Source organism: Arabidopsis thaliana, assembly GCF_000001735.4.
Source record: "Arabidopsis thaliana chromosome 1 sequence".
In the NCBI taxonomy this organism is placed as follows: domain Eukaryota; kingdom Viridiplantae; phylum Streptophyta; class Magnoliopsida; order Brassicales; family Brassicaceae; genus Arabidopsis; species Arabidopsis thaliana.
In genome coordinates, this window is record NC_003070.9 from 19,680,858 (window position 1) to 19,703,650 (window position 22,793).

At 31.1% G+C, this 22,793-nt stretch overlaps 6 protein-coding genes, 1 long non-coding RNA gene and 1 other non-coding gene across 10 annotated transcripts; 1 reads left to right on the plus strand and 7 right to left on the minus strand.

Annotated features, from left to right (window-relative positions):
* Positions 1-351: 351 nt before the first annotated feature.
* On the minus strand, positions 352-930 carry AT1G52857 (uncharacterized protein). 2 transcript variants are annotated; one of them, NM_001333565.1, is made up of 3 exons: positions 785-930; positions 582-672; positions 352-409 (listed from the first exon to the last, which is right to left on the minus strand). In NM_001333565.1, the coding sequence occupies exons 1-3, from the start codon at positions 876-878 to the stop codon at positions 358-360; spliced, it is 237 nt and encodes a 78-aa protein (NP_001319210.1). In that variant the 5' UTR covers positions 879-930; the 3' UTR covers positions 352-357. The 2 variants fall into 2 exon arrangements, with proteins under 2 accessions (NP_001319210.1, NP_001077706.2); NM_001084237.2 differs by having other exon boundaries at positions 352-672.
* Positions 931-1,915: 985 nt separating this feature from the next.
* Positions 1,916-2,708, minus strand: AT1G52855 (uncharacterized protein). The gene has a single exon (NM_202282.2). The coding sequence runs from the start codon at positions 2,484-2,486 to the stop codon at positions 2,280-2,282; it is 207 nt and encodes a 68-aa protein (NP_974011.1). The 5' UTR covers positions 2,487-2,708; the 3' UTR covers positions 1,916-2,279.
* A 1,568-nt stretch (positions 2,709-4,276) lies between these two features.
* On the minus strand, positions 4,277-4,362 carry AT1G52860. The gene is given in 2 exon segments: positions 4,277-4,313; positions 4,326-4,362. It is a non-coding gene; the product is annotated as a tRNA-Tyr (tRNA).
* Positions 4,363-4,687: 325 nt separating this feature from the next.
* Positions 4,688-7,171, plus strand: AT1G52870 (Peroxisomal membrane 22 kDa (Mpv17/PMP22) family protein). Of its 2 annotated transcripts, none has more exons than NM_104164.6 (6): positions 4,688-5,460; positions 5,831-5,971; positions 6,057-6,344; positions 6,420-6,535; positions 6,653-6,740; positions 6,816-7,171. In NM_104164.6, exons 1-6 carry the CDS (start codon positions 4,999-5,001, stop codon positions 6,819-6,821), a joined length of 1,101 nt encoding a protein of 366 aa, NP_564615.3. In that variant the 5' UTR covers positions 4,688-4,998; the 3' UTR covers positions 6,822-7,171. The 2 variants fall into 2 exon arrangements, with proteins under 2 accessions (NP_564615.3, NP_564616.1); NM_104165.2 differs by having other exon boundaries at positions 4,890-5,460; positions 6,424-6,535; positions 6,816-7,006.
* A 679-nt stretch (positions 7,172-7,850) lies between these two features.
* Positions 7,851-9,732, minus strand: NAM (NAC (No Apical Meristem) domain transcriptional regulator superfamily protein). The gene is made up of 3 exons (NM_104166.3): positions 9,384-9,732; positions 8,982-9,286; positions 7,851-8,895 (listed from the first exon to the last, which is right to left on the minus strand). The coding sequence occupies exons 1-3, from the start codon at positions 9,571-9,573 to the stop codon at positions 8,428-8,430; spliced, it is 963 nt and encodes a 320-aa protein (NP_175696.1). The 5' UTR covers positions 9,574-9,732; the 3' UTR covers positions 7,851-8,427.
* Positions 9,733-16,065: 6,333 nt separating this feature from the next.
* NAC019 (NAC domain containing protein 19) lies at positions 16,066-17,625 on the minus strand. The gene is made up of 3 exons (NM_104167.6): positions 17,407-17,625; positions 17,041-17,309; positions 16,066-16,938 (listed from the first exon to the last, which is right to left on the minus strand). The coding sequence occupies exons 1-3, from the start codon at positions 17,585-17,587 to the stop codon at positions 16,435-16,437; spliced, it is 954 nt and encodes a 317-aa protein (NP_175697.1). The 5' UTR covers positions 17,588-17,625; the 3' UTR covers positions 16,066-16,434.
* A 676-nt stretch (positions 17,626-18,301) lies between these two features.
* AT1G07843 lies at positions 18,302-18,669 on the minus strand. The gene has a single exon (NR_139320.1). It is a non-coding gene; the product is annotated as an other RNA (long non-coding RNA).
* A 2,535-nt stretch (positions 18,670-21,204) lies between these two features.
* Positions 21,205-22,059, minus strand: AT1G52900 (Toll-Interleukin-Resistance (TIR) domain family protein; the record flags this gene model as incomplete). Its single annotated transcript, NM_104168.2, has 2 exons — positions 21,205-21,438; positions 21,545-22,059. 2 exons carry the CDS (start codon positions 22,057-22,059, stop codon positions 21,354-21,356), a joined length of 600 nt encoding a protein of 199 aa, NP_175698.1. The 3' UTR covers positions 21,205-21,353.
* Between the last annotated feature and the right edge of the window lie 734 nt (positions 22,060-22,793).

The window sequence follows — 22,793 nt, forward strand, 5'->3', positions numbered from 1 at the left end:
TCGTGTATCAGTCTCTTAATCATCACGGTTTCTAACCTATACTTTACAGTTTACATCATCCTAATTAAGTTCCTAAATCCTAGCTATTCGTTTTATATTAAAAGGTTATATATAACGATATCATAATATACGACTAACGGGTGATAGGGGCTACAACGAAAGTCTAAAACTTTGGTTCAAATCTAGAATTTAATCTTTTCCAACTCCGATATCATTAAATTATGATATCATTACATTAAAGGAAAAACGATATCATTAAATTTATGATGTTCAAAGTTTCTTAGTTAGTTAATTAAATTTAAAATTTTTACACAAAAAAAGTTCTCTTAATTAGTAAATTTGAGTTAAATATGGGGGCTAGGCTCTATATGTTGGACTCCAAGACATGAGACTTCTGATCGACCCGGATCTGCATAAAAAGACCCTTTTCCATGAATTATTTAAGAATATGGTTATCTTCATTTGAAGGAAGCCAGAACAACCAAAAACACAAGTAATAAATCATTGTCACGCAAGTCATGTATACATATTATCTTCATTGATTAGTATATGTACTAATTAGCTATTGTAGAAAATGAGACCTAAAGTACTTTTGATCTTCATGAAATCCCACACGAAGACAAGTAAATCCGGATTCGAAAAGCCTTTCAATCCATTCTTTTCGGCTGTAAACTGTTGCAAAACATAAGAGCTATTGTATCAGATATTATCTATATACTCTTTAAGTCTTAACAAACGATAAATCTATACAAAAATAGAATCTATATAAACTTGTTATACAAACCATGCGGTCCATTCATAGTTTCTCGCCAAACTCGTAACATTGTAAGCAACAAAAACATGAAAAAAATTACACAATACAAAAGCTTATTAGCCATTGGCGATATAGAGGAATATAGTGAGAAAATGAGATCTTTTACAGTTCTTTTTGGCTTTTGCCAATACAACGGATTGAATTTATAACTCTTCAAATGTTTTGAACACTATTATTGATCATTGACCATTTCAGATTTTTTAATAGTCAAATTAATGGCTTTAGGTTCTCATTTATTTTATATAGACTATAGTCTTTGCCCCCATAAATCACGTTACAAAAAAATCTTATATTTTGTTTGTCTTAACGTATGCCTAAATTTGGTTCTTTCTTTTTTTTCTTTTCTTTTTTCCTAAACTTTGGTTCTACCAAAAAGCTTTAACAAAGGTTAGTAAATATCTATCGTAGATGTTTCTTTCAGAAGGCTTGAGACAAGAAACGTGTCCATGTGTTTGTAATATAACCACTGATGGAAAACTTGGTACGATATTTATTACGCCGCTACACTACACATGGTGTTGATGTTCTCATCAGATTACATTGGATCTAAGTATTCCAATTGTGAGATTCCATATACACGTCCTATTGATGTTGAGAAAATGACATGAATGAAGTGACAAAATTCTGTAAAACAAAATCAAACATTTGTTTTTCTTTTGTTTTTTTTGGGTAGGCTGTTTTGTTTATATCTTGCTTAAAAGAAAATAAAAGAGCTTGCACAGCGTGAAAGTGGAGACAGCCAAATTATGCTTCTTTCGTCCCATTTTCTTAAGAACTAAAACTTCACTACTGAAAAGAAAACAATTAAAATTTTGAAATCGGTAAGGAAAAAATTACATGCAGAAAGTGGAAATGTTATGTATATATGATCATGCGAAAATGTGGTATCATATTACGATTTTAAGTTACATGTATTTAAAACAATATACCATAATCGTATAATTAAGTAGTAGTATACTAGTATGGATGGTTATTGTAGTTGAACTGTATGGATGGTTTATCATCATTTTTTTAATAAACATAGATTAATTTAGGATAATATGAAGAAGTTTAATCAACTGTTCCAAACAAAAGTAAAATTTCTTTGGATACTCCAACAATTTCAAAATTAACAAATAAAACAAAAATGTTTCAACTTGTTCTATTGATTTAGACAAATAGTCAAAAAAATTAGATAACATCTTCAACACACCGATCACACCAACAACAACATTATATATATACACTAACACTGAACCATATAATTTCCGTTTAATTAGAAGGGATTCAACATGACAATAAAATCCTCTTGCAAGTAGATAGAATCGAAGCAGATTCAACAAAACCCTATGATCGCTATTACATATTATTTTATAATAATATATATAACTCTTTGTTGCTAATAATTAAGAGAGGATCATCATTTAAATTAAAGAAATTAAGGAAAAAAACAAGTGAGTTGATAATTAAATTTGGAAAATCTGGTTCAACGATAAGACTTAAGAACAGAGCCACAGAAACTGCAAACAACAGCTCTCCAAGATCTCCAATAAATAGGAATGAAACAGAATCTAGTCGAAGTCTTCATGTCGGCGATGCTCGCACAATGGCCACACCGTGAGCAAGTTCCAGCCGCCGGTTTGCTCCGTTTCACTTTCCTTGTCTGATCAACCAAGAAACAGAAACAAACCATATCTTCTTCAAGAAGAAAACTCTGATATATGTAGACCAATCAGAGAAGAAAAGAAAACTCTCTTTTGGATACGACCAGGTTTGTTATCAGAGAAGGAAGAATGTTCTCTGTGTCTTCTTCTTTTTTTCTTTCTTTAATGTGGTTTTGCAGATTTTATGAGTTCTGGAATTTTGTGGCTATAAATAACAAAAAAAACGGACGAGGAATGAATTAAAGTTTAAATCATTCACTCGTGTGGGGAGAGTTTTAAAAATAAATGAAGTAAATAATTTTGAGAGATTCGAGTCTTGGACATATATACAGAAAAAATAAAATAATACTTTTGACATGAACTAAAATGCTAAAAAATATTTTTGTAAATTAGTACTTGCATTCTTATATAGTTTGCGATAATACTAACATTAATTGTTGTGTTGTGTAGTATATTACTCATTTACAGTGATTGCAAAACAAAATTCAGTTTTCTACTTCCTTACACTGTTACACACTTATACTTACATTGTAACGTAAAATAATTGTAGTTTGTTATGTAATAATATTATAGGGAAAAGGAGGTACGTAGGTACAAAGTCTCTAGCTCCGTATTAATTGTCACATTATGAATTTCCTTAGCGGCAAAGGCTTTGTGTCATGAAGAAAGTGTGAGTAGCAGACACGTGGACAAAACAGTTGGATGTTGAGTATGTCATTGTCATTGCCATTGCCCTTATCAGAAACATGGGTCATGAGAAAAACTCTCCTCCTCAATTTTCAATCTTTTGTTATTGATGGATTAGTTACGTGTTTTTTCTTCCTCATTTCACCAACAATATTTGCATTTATTAGTTCATAGTACAATATAGTTTCGGTGATAAACGGCAACCGGGCAGGTAATGGCAAACTTTATATTGTTGAATATTATTAAAACATTCAATGTAGATGTTGAAAAGGTTAGGACAATATGTATTATAAATTTAGAATCGAAACTTCAATCATATTAAAATCAAGAAGACGAAAAAAATGTCTCTAAGCTAATGTGTTTCAAGTAGTGGTTTATGGTTATGGAGATAATATGATTGGTTTAATTTCTTGTGCAAATGTCTGCATCATTATAGTTGAGAACTTTAGTTTTGTTATTCAGTTTGTGGCAATAGCTTCTGTACTAATTAATTTAGAAAATGTTGAATTTGAATCTTTGCCCATCCTAAGTCTCCTCTCTTCCATAAATGACTATGACTATGTCATATGCAGACAAATATATAAAACAAGACCATAAACTATTAATGACGATATTTTTTGTATGAATATGGTTGCTTGCTTTCAAAGAAAAATCATCATTTAGGAAATATAAAACGTTGAACCTAACATACAATTAATAACGATGACTATACTATTACAACCACTTGATTTAACGTGTTTATTGATAATTCTCCAGCATTACATAAATCAGTCACCTCAATCTATGTTAAAATAGTTTGCGTCTAGGTCAAAAAGATTGAAAATTATCTGGCAAGAAACATTTCGTTTAAATTCGTAAATCTTATAAAGTTGGGACTAGTTTAATCTTCTTCGTTCTACCACATAAACTGAACAATATTCTGAAATCAATATTGTTTACCTTATTTTTTGTATCATCGCATCAAACCTGTCAGATGTAATTGAGTTGATAGATTTATTAATTTGCTATGGCCTATGGTTAAATAGTTAAATCCTTGCGAAAATAAAGACTAGCTAAGTTAATAACCATAATGATGGGCTGGGCCTTACTGGGCCAAACGAGAGAGATACATTAATTTAATAAATAAAAAAGATCCGACCTGCCGGAATCGAACCAGCGACCTAAAGATTATCTGTCAAAGACTACAGTCTTCCGCTCTACCAACTGAGCTAAGGTCGGTATTGCAATAACGTGACATTTACATTTATATATAGTGTTAACAAACTCATTATTATTTATAACCATAAGATTTTAAATAATATAATATCCTTAAACAATATAAAAGTCTCATTTACCTCCAATTTTGAATTTTGGGTTCATGATACAGATATTGATTTAAGGATATTATTATTTATCTTTATCACATATATTGATTTAAGGATATTATATTATTTAAAATCTTATGGTCATAAATATTTTCAGCATTTGCACAACAAAAAATAATTATTATTATTATTGAGAAGAATCTTGTAAGAGTACTTGTGGACACAGTAGTACTCTCATCCTCTAATCCGAAGAATCTTCTATTCGGTTAAAACAAGAACTTCTCGATCACACCGAAACTTTCCAGAATTTATTAATCGTAGCCGTTCATCTTCGACGTCAAACATATTGATAAGTCAAAAAACGAATCACAACCGTTAGATTTAGTTCAAACACCGTAATATAACCGTAGCGGAACATAAGCTACGTGGTGGAATCTTCACGGCTCACACAAATATAAGATAACGTCCGTTTCAAATTCCCCCAACTCGGAGAAACCGAAGCGAGTCTGACTCTCTGAGTCGTCACCACCGAGTCAACTCTGTCTCCGCCATGGCTGCTGCTTCACTCCACACTTCAATCTCACCACGTAGCTTCCTTCCTCTCTCCAAACCATCTCTAAAACCTCACCGTTCCCAAATTCTACTGAGAAACAAACAGAGGAATTGCGTTTCGTGCGCATTGATCCGTGACGAAATCGACCTGATTCCGGTTCAGAGCCGAGATCGGACCGACCATGAGGAAGGTTCGGTGGTAGTGATGAGCACTGAGACGGCGGTTGATGGTAATGAATCGGTTGTTGTAGGTTTTAGTGCTGCGACGAGTGAAGGTCAGCTTTCGTTAGAAGGGTTTCCTTCTTCTTCTTCTTCGGGAGCTGATTTAGGAGATGAAAAGAGAAGAGAGAACGAAGAAATGGAGAAGATGATCGATCGAACCATTAACGCTACGATTGTTTTAGCTGCTGGTTCTTACGCTATTACCAAATTGCTTACCATCGATCATGATTATTGGCATGTAAGTATTGAATTTGATGTTGCTTCAGTAATTAGTGCTATTGCATTATTGTTTCAATCATAAAGATTGTGACTTTGATGTTGCTTGAGTGATTAGTGCTATTGCTCACTTGTTTCCATCACAAAGATTATGACTTTGATGTTTTTTGGAGTGATTAGTGCTATTGCTCTCTTGTTTCCATCACAAAGATTGTGGCTTTGATGTTGCTTGAGTGACTTTCCCTGATGCTCCTTTGTTTTCCATCACAAAGATTGTGACTTAGATATTTTTGAGTTATTCGTCTTCACTGTTTACAATATTATTTGAGTACTATGTTTGATTTGATTTGTATGAGTATTTGAACTTGTTTGTTGTGGTTTTGCAATCTCAGGGATGGACTCTGTTTGAGATACTAAGATATGCTCCTCAACATAACTGGATTGCTTACGAAGAAGCGCTAAAGCAAAACCCGGTTCTAGCAAAAATGGTCATTAGTGGAGTTGTCTACTCTGTAGGAGATTGGATAGCTCAGGTTTTTGTTTTGTTTTGTTTCTCTTCTTTCCCCTGTTGCTATGAATTTGAATCGTTTTGATAACATTTGTGATCTTTCTGTCCAGTGTTACGAAGGCAAACCGTTGTTTGAAATTGATAGAGCAAGAACATTGAGATCAGGACTAGTAGGTTTCACTCTCCATGGCTCGTTATCGCATTTCTATTACCAGTTCTGTGAAGAGCTTTTCCCGTTTCAAGATTGGTGGGTGGTTCCTGTGAAAGTTGCCTTTGATCAAACAGTCTGGTCAGCTATATGGAACAGTATTTACTTCACGGTTCTTGGTTTCCTGCGTTTCGAATCGCCTATCAGCATCTTCAAAGAACTAAAAGCTACGTTCTTGCCTATGCTAACAGTAAGTAGCCGTCCTTCCTGTATTTCATCTGTATCTTCAAGATTCAAGATTAAACATACTTTGATATGAATGCAGGCAGGTTGGAAGCTTTGGCCATTTGCTCATTTGATCACATACGGTTTGGTCCCAGTAGAACAACGACTTCTCTGGGTAGATTGCGTGGAGCTTATTTGGGTCACTATACTTTCGACGTGAGTATCAATCTTCTTTTAACTCTCTTGTTACATTCTTGGGTTGAGAAGACGAAGAACGTCTCTAATATCTATCGTTTTCTTTTCTGTGGTATCTTCTTCTTTTCTTGATTTCAGTTACTCGAACGAGAAATCAGAAGCTAGAATCTCGGAATCTGTCATTGAGACCTCTTCGAGTTCTACTACAACCATTGATCCCTCTAAGGTACTTTATTACCTTTCGCATTTGATTCACAAGAAAATTGATCCAACACAAATTTATGGCTTTGGTTTATAACAGGAATGAGAAAGCAGAAAAGCCAAATCGGGTCTTATCAGCATCATATTGTATATATACAGAGTTTAGCCAATAAAGTGGCCAGAGATTTGAGATTGATACAGAGGAGATGGAGATATTCAAATGGATGTATCTATTAATGTGTAAGAAAAATAACCAGAATCTTGAATACACAATAGAAACAATTTTATTTGATCACAGTGCTCTAATAATTAAACACGAAAGAAAAAAAGTAACAAAAAAACATGATTTGTTTATTTGGGATTTTGAAGAACAAAAGATCGTTGTGAATTTTCTAACCCGTTGTTCAATATAGAATCTGAAACCATAACAAATTCAATAAGCACTAGGTCTTTTATTCACAGTGTCAAGATCTTTTTTGTTTGTTAAAAATTAAAATTAAAAAAATTCATTGACACGAGAAAGAAGAAGAAAACACAAATTTAATTTAAGGGAGATCTTTTGCATGATGAAGTAAGAAATCCATGTATCACAACTGCATAGTGAAAATAAAACAGATTCAAAACAAAAATTATGTAAGAAGAACATATATATTAGAGAGACACTAAATTTTGGAAACTAGTAATTAAATTGTGTTATGAACTCACCAACATGTGCATAGAGGATCGGCTAACACATCGCTGACAGTAGCATTCTGCCTTTCGAGTTGATTAGCTTGAACTTCATTACTTGCCATGGGAATAGCTTCTCTTTTCTTGGAAATCAAATTTGGTTAAGGATGGTATAAATATAATATAAAGAGATGGATATGTATGCCTTTTTTTGTTTAATATAAACGTAATATTGTGTTTTTTATTATTCTACTCAGCATCAAATTTGTATTTATCATTATGAAAAGAAAAGAAAAAAAAAATGATTAAAGATGTCCATTACATGTATTCGATTCGAATTTAATTATGAACATCATATTTATTTTTTGAACATTGTTTTTACAACAAGTGCAACATTTGTTTGATCTAACAAAAAGATTAAAACTTTTCAGTTTAAAACTATTGATTCAAACCAGATTTGAAGGCCCTTTGTCGTATCTTTTATCTCCACTTATTTTGATTGCCAAGATTTGGTTCCGAACATGTTTTCGACAAAGTCAAATAAAAGCTCCGCCAGATAGTTTCATTATCGTCTGTTTCTTATAAGTTAGGGTCTTCTACCAAATAGTATTTCTGATGTCACTTTAAAATCATGTTTTTAAAAAATAAAATTTGCAGCAAAACATGCGAATGTTGAAGCTGATAGTACTGAAAATAAATAGCTGAAGAAAAGCACAAGGGTAATCTAGTTTCTATAACTGTTAATATATTTTTATATATATGCATGCATTAATTTATACAAGCTACAAACATCTAAGTATAATCATCACCTATACATTAGTAAAAATAATAACATGAAAAAGAAAAGAAAAGAATATTTAAACTATTGTTGTATAATTTCTATATGTTACCTTATACCTCTCCTCCAATCTATTTAATTTAATCTCCTTAGTTCTATAACACTACAATAATAATCAACCGTAAATAAATCCCCCAATGCCCCCTAATCACTCAAACCGTATATATATACACAAATTTTAAAAATTCTTCATCGTAAATTGTTTTCAAGAATACCAATTCAAACCAGGCAATTGGTAAATCCCACCTTGGTTCTGCATTAACGGCGTCGCCGCCATAGAAGTCGAACAATCTCCAACGCCGCCGCCGTTAAATCTCTTGCTAGGTGACGACGACGATCCAATACCGGAATCTTGATTTAGACTAGTCATCATCATCACCGGTGGAAACAACTGCTCCTGCTTTGATCCAGATGCGAAACAATGATTCATCGAGTAACTTCCACCTCCGTATCCGCCGCCGCCACCATCATATATAGCCGTCGGATCATTATTGTCAGAAAAAATCGCCGGGAAGTGAAGACCAGGAGGAACATGACGGAATCGATCATCATCAATCATCATATCATGACGATGATGATCATTATCTAGATGAATATGATGAAGATGATGATGATGTCTAGATGCTGTACTATTGTTTTTCTTGTAGATACGACACAACACCCAATCATCAAGCTACATAGTAATAAAAAGAATCAAAAATTAGCCAATCAAAACTTTTCTTTTAAAATCAAGATTTTAAGAATATTATAATAATATACCCTGAGAGAGTTTTTCTTGTTGCCGAAGTCACAAATATGAGTAGGTTTATTATCAGTTAACCGATATTCATGCATAATCCAATCTGATTTAACTCCTTTTGGTGGTTTACCACTGTAAAACACTAGAGCCTTTTTAACTCCCACTTTTTTACTACCACCACCGCCGGTTGAAATCACCGGTTTATCTGTACCAGTCGCTTTCCAATAACCGGAAGTCGCAGCTCGGTTAGGTCTAGCTCCGTTGGGATATTTCCGATCTCTTGGACTGAAAAAATACCATTCTTGTTCTCCAAACGAAGCTTTCGCTGTCACAATCAAGAACACAAAAAAAAACAAAAATCAGTAAAAAAAAAAATGAAACAGATCTGATCGGATTATGATCTTGGTCTTGTTTCAACTTACCGGGAAGTTCCCATGGATCAAATTTGTAAAGATCAACGTCGGCGATGATCGCGACTGGTAAAGGAACAGAATCTGCTTTGCGTTTGAGGTAATGAATTACAAGTTCTTCGTCTGTTGGATGAAACCGGAATCCTGGAGGGAGGTTTGGTTGCGGCGGCGGAGGACCACCGGAAGAATCTGTACTCTCCATTAAAATGATGATCGGAGAATATTTTTTATGGTTTGAGAGAGTTTTAGAGAGTCGGCGTTAGTAATCTTTCTTTTTAAAAATGGAAGGCATTAAAACGACAAATCAAAATGGCTTTTATCCTCTGGAATCTTTTGTACGTAGACCATCGTATCCACTCGTATTTATTTACAATTTTTGAGAATTTTTTTTGTATTAAAACCATAAATGTCTATGAGATTTTTTTGTTACACATCAAATGGTATTTCTATTTATATTTGTGGAATATGGACGATCAAAACGTATTAATTACCGTAGCTATCTAAATCAATAGTTTGTGTTACAGTTTAACCTATTGTAGAGATCTAATATATTTAATATGTATAGCTGTACGCTATGTAGTTATATATGTAGATTAGCAACAGGAAAAAGGAATAAAATGTCATACCAAAAAAAAAACGTTTTGACCCATATGTGTAGGAAGGTGTAGGTAAAGAGATTTCTATCATTGATTTCAAATTAAAATAGATGATGCTATCTTATCTTCGTGAATCATGAGAGAGTACATTTAATTTGCTTTGTTGATCCTTTTCACTAATTAATTTGATCTATATGTACTTAGCTAGAATTAAATCGTAGTTTATCTTTCATCTTCTGTAGATTTCAATTCATAAGATGATAAAACCATTTGTTTTTTGTAAAGTTTGTTTGACCTACAAAATACTGTTAATCTCAGATTAGTGTTTGTAATTAACAATTGTACCCCAAAAAATAATATTTTATTATTTTAGACCCGGAATATTAGAATTTGTTGGCAATCAATAATAATACATAATCTCCCATAATTCAGCCGAGTTTAGTGTGGTTTGGTTTGTACTAAAAGGAGATAAAGAGTGGCGACAATTCGACACATATACAAAGTCTGACTAATCATGTCGAATCTTTTTAAATTACGATACTAACCAAGGCAAAGGAGGGTAAAATAGTGATTTCGGAGTCGATAATGACTTTCTTAACCTCTTTAACCATGCATTATCGTCTGTGTTCATATAGGCTCAAAGTGTGGCTTGACACGAGCGACCATTAACAACGATAGCGATTGTTTTCATCCAATAAGCATATATATATTTTTGTCTCTATAGTAAGTTATAATAAAAAAATTAAAAAAAATTATAATAACAAAAATCATATAAGAAAAGTGCACGGCACTATTAATTTAGTTTTTTTATCTATAAAATATTTTTAAAATAATATATACTTTAATAAATTTACATGGAACTTGCAAGGTTTCAACCAACCGATTTATTATTGTTTTACGTGGTAGTTTTTTTCATCATCCCTAAACTTAAGTGGTATACTATATAGTTTTACCTTTTAACGGTTAAACAAATACTTTAAAATAGAATAATTTAAAATTTAATGAAAACAGAATATAAATTAAAATATTTTTTACCAATGCAAAAACTTCTACGTATCACTTTTTTTTTTTGATTATCATGTGTGGACAAATAACTGAAGGTGCATGCTTCCAATAGTACCGTGTTATTCTGAGTACATTACGTCGACACGTGGCAAGCTGTAAAATGGGACCCGCTTAAGTGCCACACAAGGCAACAAAGTGAAAATTCAAAAAAGCTTTTTTACGTTTCAAATGTCATATCACGCTTTTGTATTCCCTTTGTATTTTGTGACCATTGGAATTTTATAAAGAAATTCATCAATTAACAAAAAATTAATTAATTATCTTGATAATTAATATATAACAATATATTATTTAATATATCTATTTTTGGTTATGAGTTACATAACAATATAAGCAAGAATTACCAACTGTTTGAGTAATGCGAAATTTTATTATTTTCACACTCTAATTTTTATTATTTCTTAAACCTTTAATCGTTGGTTTATATATATATATCAGACCTGATGCGTTTTTCTCACAAACTAATTTTCTATACAAATAGATAAAGAGATAATGAAAGGATTATTTGAGGGTGGCAATGAACGGATCTTATGAACTTTTTTTCGTCACTAAAAAGTAAAAAAAACTAAACTTTGACTTAGTGCAAATAAAGTAGATATTTATGCAAACGATAAATACGAGTTTTCTATCGAAAACTAGAACGATCAGCAAATATTGTCCACCGTCAGCTTGCCAGCTTTCGAAATGTGAGATGGTTGGGAAATTAATAAATAGGTAATAAAGTAACGATGTGGTATTGTGAAATGTGGAGCCCAAATGTTGGATTTAGGATTCAAGAATGTGTATAAAAAGGAGTCTCACCAGCATATATATTTGAGAAAAGTCACCCATTTTCCTCGTTATCCTTTTATCTTGTTGGTAATTGTAGAAGAAAACAAACCCCAAATAGATAAATAAAATTATTTCCACCTTTTTATTTAGGATAATAAAATATAAATATGATTTATAATGATTCTAACAAAAATTATTGTCGTTATTATATTTTAAGAAATAATAAGAATACTATTTTAAAGTATTGTGGATTAGTTTTTTTTTTGTTTTTCATTTCAAATTTTCTCTTGTTTTTGTCATAAACATAATTTTTTAAGAAATTTTAGATAATTTTTTGTCTTGTACAATGTAAAATTTGAAGTAATCAAATTATTCTTTTCTTACAGCTAGTAAACCTATAGCTCAAGCCATATTTAATTTGGTCCTTAATATTTTAAAGCTTTGATTGATAAACAAAAAAAAAGTTGTATAACTTTTATTTTACCAATCATAAATACTTTTATCAAAAATGTTATCAAAAACGTTACTCTCAAGTTTTTTTTATACAGCTCTTTTTTACTCCCTCTGTTCCTTTTTGTTTGATTGTTTAGAAAAAACACACATATTAAAAAAACATATTAAATGTTGATTATAAATATATTATTTTTAGTGTTTTACAGTTTTTTATAACTGTAAACCAATGATAATTAACTATTTTTCTTGAAAATTACAATTCACCAATACTAACCAATAAATATTACATGGAAAACTTAAAAAATCAATCTTTTAGAAACAAATTTTTTTTCTAAACAATCAAACAAAAAGGAACAAAAAGAGTATAATTTAACAATATTTCACAACAGCTTACCATTCTAATTAAGTGATAAAAATTTGTACAGATTTATATTACCAATCAAAACCATAATCAAATAGATATATACCAACAACAAAATTCGATGTTTTTTTTACTTCAGTGTACTAAAAAATAGGTGGTTTTGATTAACCTCGGTGGTGTGCATGTCCAAAGAGGTGGTTATGTATAAAAGTTTTTTATTTATAAAAGTATTGGTACCCAAAAAAAATTATGTTCTTAGATCCTCAGTATTTCAAGAATTGTTTTACTATCAACATAGTTAAATACATTGAATTATACATACGTGATACATATGCATATACACATGCAGACATACATAAATATATATATATATATATAATATATCTATACTAACAAATAAATCATACATAAAAAATAGATATAACATATGACGGTGAATTTGTTCAGTTTTACACTACCTTATATACAATGGTAACCTAACTTCAAACTTTATAATATGATTTTAATCATCCTGGTGAGATTTCCACATAAAAATAACTTTTGCAATAAAAAGCAACCAAGTGATCAGTGCTCTAATCGGAGAATGTGGTCAAGTATAACTTTTTGTACCTTAGTTGCTTTGAACATGTGATGATTTACTTTGATTCCATAATTAGAAAGTCACTAGCTATATGTCACATAATCGATCAATATATAAAATAATTTAAGACTTTATCTAACGTGACTCATCAAATCAATGCCGTCGTATTACTGGAAAACATATTTTATGTCAATTATTTCACAAAGGATGTTGTTATTGTGTACTTTTTATATCTTTAATTGTTAAGTTATTGTATATGTTCTTTTCAAATATGTTTGATTTTTATTTTTATTTTGTATTTATGATTACAGCTATTTTCTTGACAAAATTGATATATGCAAACGTCAACTATATATATTGTTAAAAACGTCAACTTATATATTGTGTACTTAAGAAGGCCATAGTCTATGACTTATTGCAGATTGCAGTTTTTTATTATATAAGAGATGACCCCTTTTTTTAAATAAAAAAAAAAGAGTTAAGAGAAATCATAAATGGAGTTTATGACAAGGAGTATACAATTTTTTTTATTTCCATCGTAACAGATTAGTAGAGCTCTTTCTGCATGACCCTTTTTAGGCTTTTTGCGCCTAATCTCGCTAACCAATTTTATAACAATACTTATCGTTTTTTATCCATGTGAACAAAAAAAAAATTATAGTGTTTCTCCAAGTCATATTCTGATTTTCTGACGTCTATTATAGTACAATGACGTAGATTAATTTCCGTAGAAATTATGGAATAATTGTTTGACAAAAATAAATAAATTGTGGAATAATTTAACTTAGAATTTTATTAAGAAAAATGTAACAGAAAAAAATAAACATTTAAAAAGTGTGTCCTCGAAATGAATTCTACCAGAAAACAATTAATTTTTTAACACGTACATTGTGACGTCATGCGTATGTATTGAGTATAGCAAGTTACAGTAATTATGTCCAGAGTTAATTAAATATTTTCCGTAAAAAAAAAAAGGCTGGATTCTTGTAGTCGTTTGCTTTTACTAATCGAGCCTTGTTTTAAAGCTTGTTTAGGAAAGTGATTAAGGACCGCTCCTTAATTATCTGCTTTGTCATCTATAATTAGTGAGCTTTTCGAACCACTCGTAGATCACGCATGTGCAAATACCACCAAACAAATAAAAATTTATGTCTCGGTTAAATGTATTTTTATTCTAATCACAAATGTCATTGTTATGATTTAAGATATTGCGTTTGCTTTGAAGTCTAGCCACAATTTATTAATAAATACAAACCCCTCGTGTATTTAAAGCCAAAACCCTTTTTGTGTGTGTTGTTGTTGTTAAATTTATATTTGGAAACATTTTTGTTTGTATTTATGCTTCCTCCATTTCAAATTATAAATCGTGTAAGGATTATTCTTCAGTTTAAAATTTTAGCTAGACATGAAGTCTAGAAAAGAATATTAAGATTATATCTAATTTTTATAGCTAGGTATAACGGAAATTTATATAATATAACCAATAACACATTACAATTCTATAATTATAAAACATGATCCGCTTAAAACCCGACACAAGTTCTATATTTGATTAGTAAATTCACAAAAACTGTATGTACTGTCTTTTTTTATTTGGCGACAATATGTGACTACGAACCTCCACGTTTCTGTATTGAATGTCTTTTTATTCAAATTTATAACTCTTAACCTTAGTTAGATGATTTTTTTTTTAAAGAATGCAATTATATATTCCTTCTTCTGAGTTACACCTTAATTAGAGGTTTTTTTGAGTAATGACCAAATAGATGGAAAATTAATATTTGGGCATTTGGCCCATGGGCCAATCAATACACTAGTTTGCTATTGGAATTTTACATTCCACAAATCTGAGTATCTAAATTTTTAATGGAACTTGTAAATACAAAATAAATACAATTGTTGTGTGTTTTTAATTATGATGCATGTATGTCATGTTATTCGACTAATAGAGAACGAACCAAGTGAAGGTCATGTAGATGTTTGTAAAAAAATCCGTTCATTCGACCATTTTCCGGGTGTCGTTTACCTCTCACATCAACAAAATCAACAAGGTCTAAGGAAAGACAAATATGAGTTTCTCCTCCCGAAGATTTCCCACACTCAAATAATGATATTATCAGTATGAGTGCATGACTCGACGGAAGAAGACTAGTTTATTAGAGGAGAAAAAAACAGAGATAATTAATTTTTGGGCTTTCGTCAAGACGATCCACTTTGTTATTTGGTAAATATCAGAAAATAGACATATCTCAAAGGATGGTCAAAGCTTCTGAAAAGCAGTAATGGTCATGGAGGATACAGAAAAAGGAAGGAGATAGAATTATATTGTATGATCAGCGAACCACATATATTCAGTAACAATGTGGCTAATGTGTACTAGAGATTGTGTTAACGCGCACTCTAAATCAAAATAAGAACATCTCGAATAGTTTAAAACCCTTTTTGAGTATTCTCATCCTCTTTTGAACTAAATGGTTATTTTTGGTACTTTCAATTCTTTATTTCGTTATTTTAATGTTTTGAAAACTCTTTATTAGAGATGTTCTTAAACTTTTACATGATTCATGTCAGAAATTAAATTTAAACTATTAGGTCGGATTTTCCTAGGTACAGTTAAAAAATCGAGTATTCCGTGTTTTACTCTTATCATTCATACCCTAATTGCAAACGCATTTAGTCGACCCACAATAAACATGTGTTTGAAACTTGTACGGTATAAACTGTTTCTCTACAATCTCTTGTCAAGATGGTCAAACAAGCAAGCCCACGTTACACACCTAAGTTCAGCTAACCCAACGCTCCTTTTTCAAATACAGTATATACAGTAAGTCTCTCAATTTGTGGTGTGTTACTATATATTCGTAAACAGAAAAGATTTGTATGTAGGTTTATGATTACATAACGTATGCTTATATTAAAAATGCATGAGATAGTTAAATATATTCTTTTGGATAGCTCAAACAATTAAACTTACATGTATAGCTAGCCACAACTAAACAATATATCAATATGCAATTTCAATCCACTAAATTTATACCAATACAAAGATAACCAAACAGCAACAAAATAAAGTTACGAAATCTATTCGTCAAATTTTCTATGCATGAAAGATTACAAATCTACATCTAAATCTATGAGTCTCCCTCTTAACCCAAAAGAATTGAAATTCAAATACATATAAGATTTGCCACGGGACAAAAATTAACGACTTATTTTTATTGCGTCAGCATTTCATCATCACATAAACCCAAACCCACCAACTTGCCCCGAATACCCAAACGAGTCAACACCATAACCCTTTTGAGCTAACTCGCCCGAGTTATTAAACCCGTGACTGCTCTCGACTTCCTCCTCCGTCTTCAGGTAGCCACAGTTGTACTCGAGATTAGGAACAACATGACTCATTCCGAGTTCCGGTACCGAGTTATTATGCTCAACATTACCGGCAAAACTAGCCCAATCGAAGTTAGAAGTATCCGCAAGACCGTGGAACCCGGTTTTCTGTTCGGTTAAGTCCGGTCTGAGCGACGAGATGCGGTTTGGGTTAGAAAACTGGAAATTTCTGTTGTCGATCTCTTGATGAAACGAATCAAGAACGTCTTCAAAGTGAGAAGAAGACGACGTCGTGGACGAAGTACCGTTGTTGCTGAATTCTCTAGCATTCGCGATTCCATTATCGTAAACTTGTTTTTGTGCACTTGATTGCTTCTTGTATATTCGACATAGAACCCAATCATCCAACTAAAGAAAATTAACAAGAATATTAATTATAGGTCATTCAAAACACTACAAGAAGAAAATATAAGATATAGTATTTATTAATGTTTAGATTTTATTTGTTACCTTAGTGCTTCCGTTTCTACGAGAAGGTTCAATGAGACGATACTCATGCATGATCCAATTGGTTTTAGTACCTTTAGGAGCTTTTCCGATGTAAAACACCAAAGCTTTTTTAATACCAACTCTTTGTCCTTCCGTCGAGATTATTTTATCCGTACCCGTAGCTTTCCAATAACCCGATCCGGCAACCCGGTTAGGTCTTGACCCGTTTGGATATTTTCTATCCCTAGGACTAAAAAAATACCATTCTTTTTCTCCAAATAATGCTTTATCTATAAATCACAAAAGAAGAAAAACCAAGAAAATTATGAATCTCTGTTAAGAAAAATAAACATTTTTTGAGAAGGGTTTCAATTAGTATATACTTACTTGGTAAAACCCATGGATCGAATTTGTAAAGATCTATTTCGGCGATGAGCTGAAGAGAGAAATCGTAACCAGCTGCTTTTCTACAGAGATATTGAACCATAAGCTCTTCATCGGTCGGGTAAAATCGGAAACCCGGTGGTAAACTCAATTGCGTTAACGGGTCAGTTTCTTGGATACCCATATTTTTTTCTTTCTTTCTTATTTTTGACAATAATGTTTGGGTCTCGTGCTACTTATATATGGACGCAGTGTATAGGTGAATCCACCGCCGCTGATTAACGTGTGTACTGAATATGGGACCCATTTTTGTGTTTATCTATAAACACTTTTGAATTCTGACACGTGTGTCAGTTAGATCGTCGTGATTTATGCAATCCCTTGAGTTCATTGAACCTACATGAGTAGATTTAGCTCTTCCTCGTACTATTTTTTTTAAATGGTTTTTTTTATTAACATTTGTTTATTCATCTATTTATCAATAATGTTCCGCTAAATTTAAAAGTATTTTCCAATCAAAATAAGATTCAAATGAATGTTTGGAAATTTGCTGCTTAGACATTTGGAGTTCACATATAATATTTAATTTAATCGAGATTTTTTTCCTAGGATTGTCTATTTAATTATTTAAGTAATGTAAAACAAATTAAAAAAATGATTTTCGATTTTCCTTTTAGGATTTTTTTTTTTTTTTTAAGGATATTTTTTATTTACAAAGTTTATTGTCAATATAGTAACCAGACGACATCTAAACCACAAAACATTATTGACTTTATCTTGGTCGATTTAATCAACATTGAACCGTCCATGTACTTTTTGGTGGTCTATATATTCGTGTAGGGGACTGAATTTCAGAATAAAGGAACAATTATTTGGCCAAATTTGTACCCAAAAAAAAAAAGATTTTTTGGCGAAATGATTGAACAGTAACCATGAAATATGTGAACTGGTAAAGGAAGAGATATTTTATTTCACGTGTTTTTTGTTGACGGGTTTTCTGAAATGTATATGTGCCAAATGTTGTAATAAGAAGGACACGCGTAATGTTGTGGTAGGGTAAGGGAAAGAGCTTCGAAAAAAGCGAAGTTGAAAGGACAAAGGAACTGTTCAATGTATCTTAGGTTACAACATGGAAAGCGTTTTCCATACGGACAAAACTACATCATGACGACACGTGTCCACGTGTCTATCGTAGAAGTTAGGCGCAATTTGTCATTTGTCAAAAAGACGTTATAACGATGGGAGAAGAGAAAAAACACGAGTTGATGTTGACTAAAGATTTTTTCAATTTATTTTTGTTTTCAGAAACATTAACAAACACAACTCGTAGTAGCTGCTTCAAAGCTTCATAGTATCTTTTTTAAAAAAAATATAGGGTAAAAAACTTCATAGTTTCTTTTTTTTTTTTGTGAAAAAAAAACTTCATAGTTTCATCATTTAGTTCCATGGTTTTTAAAAGATAGAACCATATATAATGGTCGCAATTTTTGTTTAATTTAGAAATTGGGTGTTATAGTATAAAAATCCATATTGTTCGCTCGGAATATGCTGTTTTGAGTTGGAAAGTGAAGTATATAATTGACTAATTGAGCATGTTTAGAACACCTAAATTCCACTTATAACCATTAGATCACATAGATACCACGATTTGGATAAAATCCTTGTTGGATAATGTATAAATTAATATTTTTATCTACATTTTTAGTGTCGGTTTCACCAATATGTCTAACTAATTTAAGGACTTAGCAAAATTATTTGTTGAGTTTTATGTAAATCCACCATAGATAAAACATCTTAACCGAAAAATAAGTAATCCACATCAAGTTTGCATATAATATAATCGAAATTGAAATTAGCTATAGACCCTATACATATATTCAGATTTTGTTTTATAAGATCACGTATTGATGTAATTTTTTTTGTCTGTATTTATCCATTGATTAGTTTTCATGCAGTTGTGGTATTTCATAAATGAAAAAAATTTACGAATGAATTTTTCTTGAAATTTATATTATAATATAATCTAACCCTAGAACATTTTACTGAAATCATTAAATTTTTTATGAAAGTTTAAGCATACATATATATGACATTTTTTTTTTTGATGAAGTGAAGTGAGGAAGAGGACATCATTTCAAAAGATTAGACGGAGTCACAGAGACGAGATATCAAATATATCACTATATTATGATCGTTATCTAATTCTATAGTGGAACTTAAAGATTTAGGGTTTCTTTCACTCAATAGTTTTCGTGCTAACAGCCATTTGATGCTACTTTTCTATATTTTGTTTTACCTCTATCTCTCATTTTAAATCAATGATTTATATTTTATCATTTAATCAAATGACAACGAATGGGTAGTCAAAGATTGGTTTTTAATTTGCCTTATCTATAACATTTTCGCTATCCTTTGTTTTGTTTTTCTCCAGTTAATAATTTCTTGGAATTTGAACAAAGTACTTTTGTTTTTACACGTGTGTGTATCCGAAAGTTTAGGTTATCTTACTCGATGACATATATTTGTTAAATGTATTCGTATTTTTTTTTCTTTTATTATTTAAAACTGATCCAGAATTTTTTTCCGTAACATTTAAAATTATCAGCTGAAATTTAAATCCACCATGGTACAAAAAAGTTTACAGAATCTGATTTAGTTAATAAACAAATTAAGCAGAGTTTTGAAAGATAACTTACTTTGGATTGGCTTGACTACTCTCTAGCATTAGTTAGAAAATATTTTAAACTCGAAACAAATAATATAGTGGTCCTTCGAAAAAAAATCTCGTCTCAAAACACTAAAGTACGTTTCTATCAAAGAACTAATATGACTGGTGACTACGTTTATCAGTAAGTAGATGCTAAAAAATTTTAGTTTATTTTTAAATAATAGAAAGTTAAACATTACTTGATAATAATAGTTGAAGACTATTCTCGGAACTTAAAACAAAGAAAAAAGTGAGTGGGATATTCTGGTAATCACTTCCTTAGGAAATGTATCACCAGCTTCTATTTAAAGGTGTGAATGTGAACTTTAAAAAAATATCAAATTCGGTGGAACTGTTCGATTTGATTTGTGTTGAGTTGGTTTTTTTGACTCCCCATACTGCTTGAAGAACAATGTTAAATATGATGGGTTTTTTTTTAAGCCCAAACCCACTTTAGACACATTAAATTTTCACAAGTGAGACTAGATATCGACGCAAAAATACGTTTGCCAACCCCCACAATACAAGCTCTTTTTCTTTTTAAGCCCACGAAACAAGCTCTTGACATTAACACTCATCATTTACTATTTTACTCGTTGAGAATATATGGATATCATAATGTATTTGTTTAGGGTCATCTCAAACTATGTTTAGATTTTGTTTAAAAGTTGTATTGGACATATGTTTAATGTGGACAGTGTTTTTATTTATTTAATATAGTTATAAGTTATAACCATTAATTATTTATTTATGTGTATATTTAAACTTTATTATATAAAATATAGGTATTTCAATAGGAACCATGTTTGACTATTCAAATTACCCATGCACCTGTTAAAAAGGTCTATGTATTTCTATGCACACATATATCGTTTTTATTTAAGAGTCTGGAGATGACAATAAATTAAAATGATTTTGGAAATGTGATGTTGAAAACAAACAAACAACTTTCGGTGTAAAAGACTAAACAACTTTCGGTATTAGAAAGAGAAAATGTTATTTTATATATCTGAACTTACAAAGAAATTACTTGCCACTTATAAACAAGAAAAATCTACAAATAATAAACCCTCAAAAAGGAAAGAAGTTGTTGCCTCAATTCTGTCAACCATTGATATATGTATGTTGAGACTTGAGATATATATGCATGAATAAAATCAATTAAATGAATTACTCGTAGGATTAGAAAAACAAATATTTAGAGAAGCATTTAGTTTGGAGTTAATTAAATGTTTTCCAACGCCTATAGATTTTCATCTTTAGCCTCTAACTCGACCAATCTCTCGACGATAACATCCGATGCAACTGTAACAACCTCCGATAAATTCCTAAATAAATGAATGTTGAGTTAAATCAGAAACTGAATAAACAAAAGTACAATAATAATAAAACAGAGATAGTTAATAAAAAGATTTGATAGAAAAAATAAATTACCCTTTGTAGGAATCAAACGTGAGTCCAACGATATCTTTAGCTTCTTGAAGGGCCCATCTAAACCTTTGGATTTCATCATCAGAACATGTCACCCTCTCGATCATAACATCGAGTTGTGAAGGTTTGATGTCGCAGAATATCGGTATGACCCTTTTTCTGGACTCCATTATAAGAGCAAGCTCGTGCAGACAGAAATATGAATCGCAGTAGTTAGGAGAAAAAACCGTTACAGCGACTTTAGAAGTGAGAATCGCGTTGTTGATATGATCAAAAAGCTTATCTCCGGGCTTCATGTTCTTGGAATCCAAGAATGGACGTAAGTTACGAGATTTGAGATTGTCATAAAGCAATGTTGCGATGTTTCTCTTTGTGTCGGATCCTCTGTGGTTGATGAACACGTCGTGCAAAATTTTGGGTTTGGCCGATGACGAGGAAGAGAGGAGATCGAGAAATAGTTTGTTGTTTAGCTGAACTGTTTCGGATTGTTTCATGAAGTTGAAAACCCTAGAGATCATGGTTTCCTCGTGCGATGTAATTAGATCGAAGTTGGGATGATGAATAGGACTTTGAGTATCTTATGTTAAGTGTATGTGCAACTATGTATGTTTATGTATGTATATATATAGGGGTTGAAGTAAAAAATTTCGTGGATTAATGGGCTTGAATCAGAGAAGAAGACAAGAGGAATGGTGGATTTTGAACAACATAAGAGGAATGTTTAATAGACGTTGGCCGAGTCAACAAAAATAGTTCATTTTATATTTTATTATTTTATAGTGAGTGAAAATATATCATCAATTTTATTCCAAAGGTTAGAAATTTGTTAATTTCCAACCAAATTCTCAATAAGATTAAGTCATAGAAATTTCAAGTAATTAAAAGATTCACTACATACAAATTTCTTTTAATTACTTTGCATGACAAAGAAAAGTTACAAAATAAAACAATGTTATAATGTGACTATTATGTTTAGACAATAGTAAATGTATAGAAAAAATAAAAACAAATCCATATTTCGCAATCGAAACAGAGAAGCACCTAAGAATATATAGTATAAAAATGTCATAAACAACAAGTATGATGAATAATCTTTTTTTTTGTTTTGTAAATTTGGTTACTATAAAGTAAAAAATCAATATATAATATTTCTAAAGTAAAAATATTAGACTTGAATTTAGGTTATAAAAAGAATAAAGAATAAAAAAGGGGTGGTAAAATAATTAAGTAGTCGTTGAAATAGGTTTGACCA

Bases quoted from the DNA above. Each gene is read 5' to 3' on its own strand.
- AT1G52857 (NM_001333565.1), bottom strand. From the start codon at position 878: ATGGCTAATAAGCTTTTGTATTGTGTAATTTTTTTCATGTTTTTGTTG. The intron at 673-784 runs GTTTGTATAACA...GTTTTGCAACAG, and splicing joins AACTATGAATGGACCGCATG to TTTACAGCCGAAAAGAATGG. The intron at 410-581 runs GTCTCATTTTCT...CTTTTTATGCAG, and splicing joins GAAGATCAAAAGTACTTTAG to ATCCGGGTCGATCAGAAGTC.
- AT1G52855 (NM_202282.2), bottom strand. From the start codon at position 2,486: ATGGTTTGTTTCTGTTTCTTGGTTGATCAGACAAGGAAAGTGAAACGG.
- AT1G52870 (NM_104164.6), top strand. From the start codon at position 4,999: ATGGCTGCTGCTTCACTCCACACTTCAATCTCACCACGTAGCTTCCTT. The intron at 6,345-6,419 runs GTAAGTAGCCGT...ATATGAATGCAG, and splicing joins CGTTCTTGCCTATGCTAACA to GCAGGTTGGAAGCTTTGGCC. The intron at 6,536-6,652 runs GTGAGTATCAAT...TCTTGATTTCAG, and splicing joins TGGGTCACTATACTTTCGAC to TTACTCGAACGAGAAATCAG.
- NAM (NM_104166.3), bottom strand. From the start codon at position 9,573: ATGGAGAGTACAGATTCTTCCGGTGGTCCTCCGCCGCCGCAACCAAAC. The intron at 9,287-9,383 runs GTAAGTTGAAAC...TGATTGTGACAG, and splicing joins TGATCCATGGGAACTTCCCG to CGAAAGCTTCGTTTGGAGAA. The intron at 8,896-8,981 runs GTATATTATTAT...ATTACTATGTAG, and splicing joins ACAAGAAAAACTCTCTCAGG to CTTGATGATTGGGTGTTGTG.
- NAC019 (NM_104167.6), bottom strand. From the start codon at position 17,587: ATGGGTATCCAAGAAACTGACCCGTTAACGCAATTGAGTTTACCACCG. The intron at 17,310-17,406 runs GTAAGTATATAC...TGTGATTTATAG, and splicing joins CGATCCATGGGTTTTACCAA to ATAAAGCATTATTTGGAGAA. The intron at 16,939-17,040 runs GTAACAAATAAA...AATTTTCTTTAG, and splicing joins GTAGAAACGGAAGCACTAAG to TTGGATGATTGGGTTCTATG.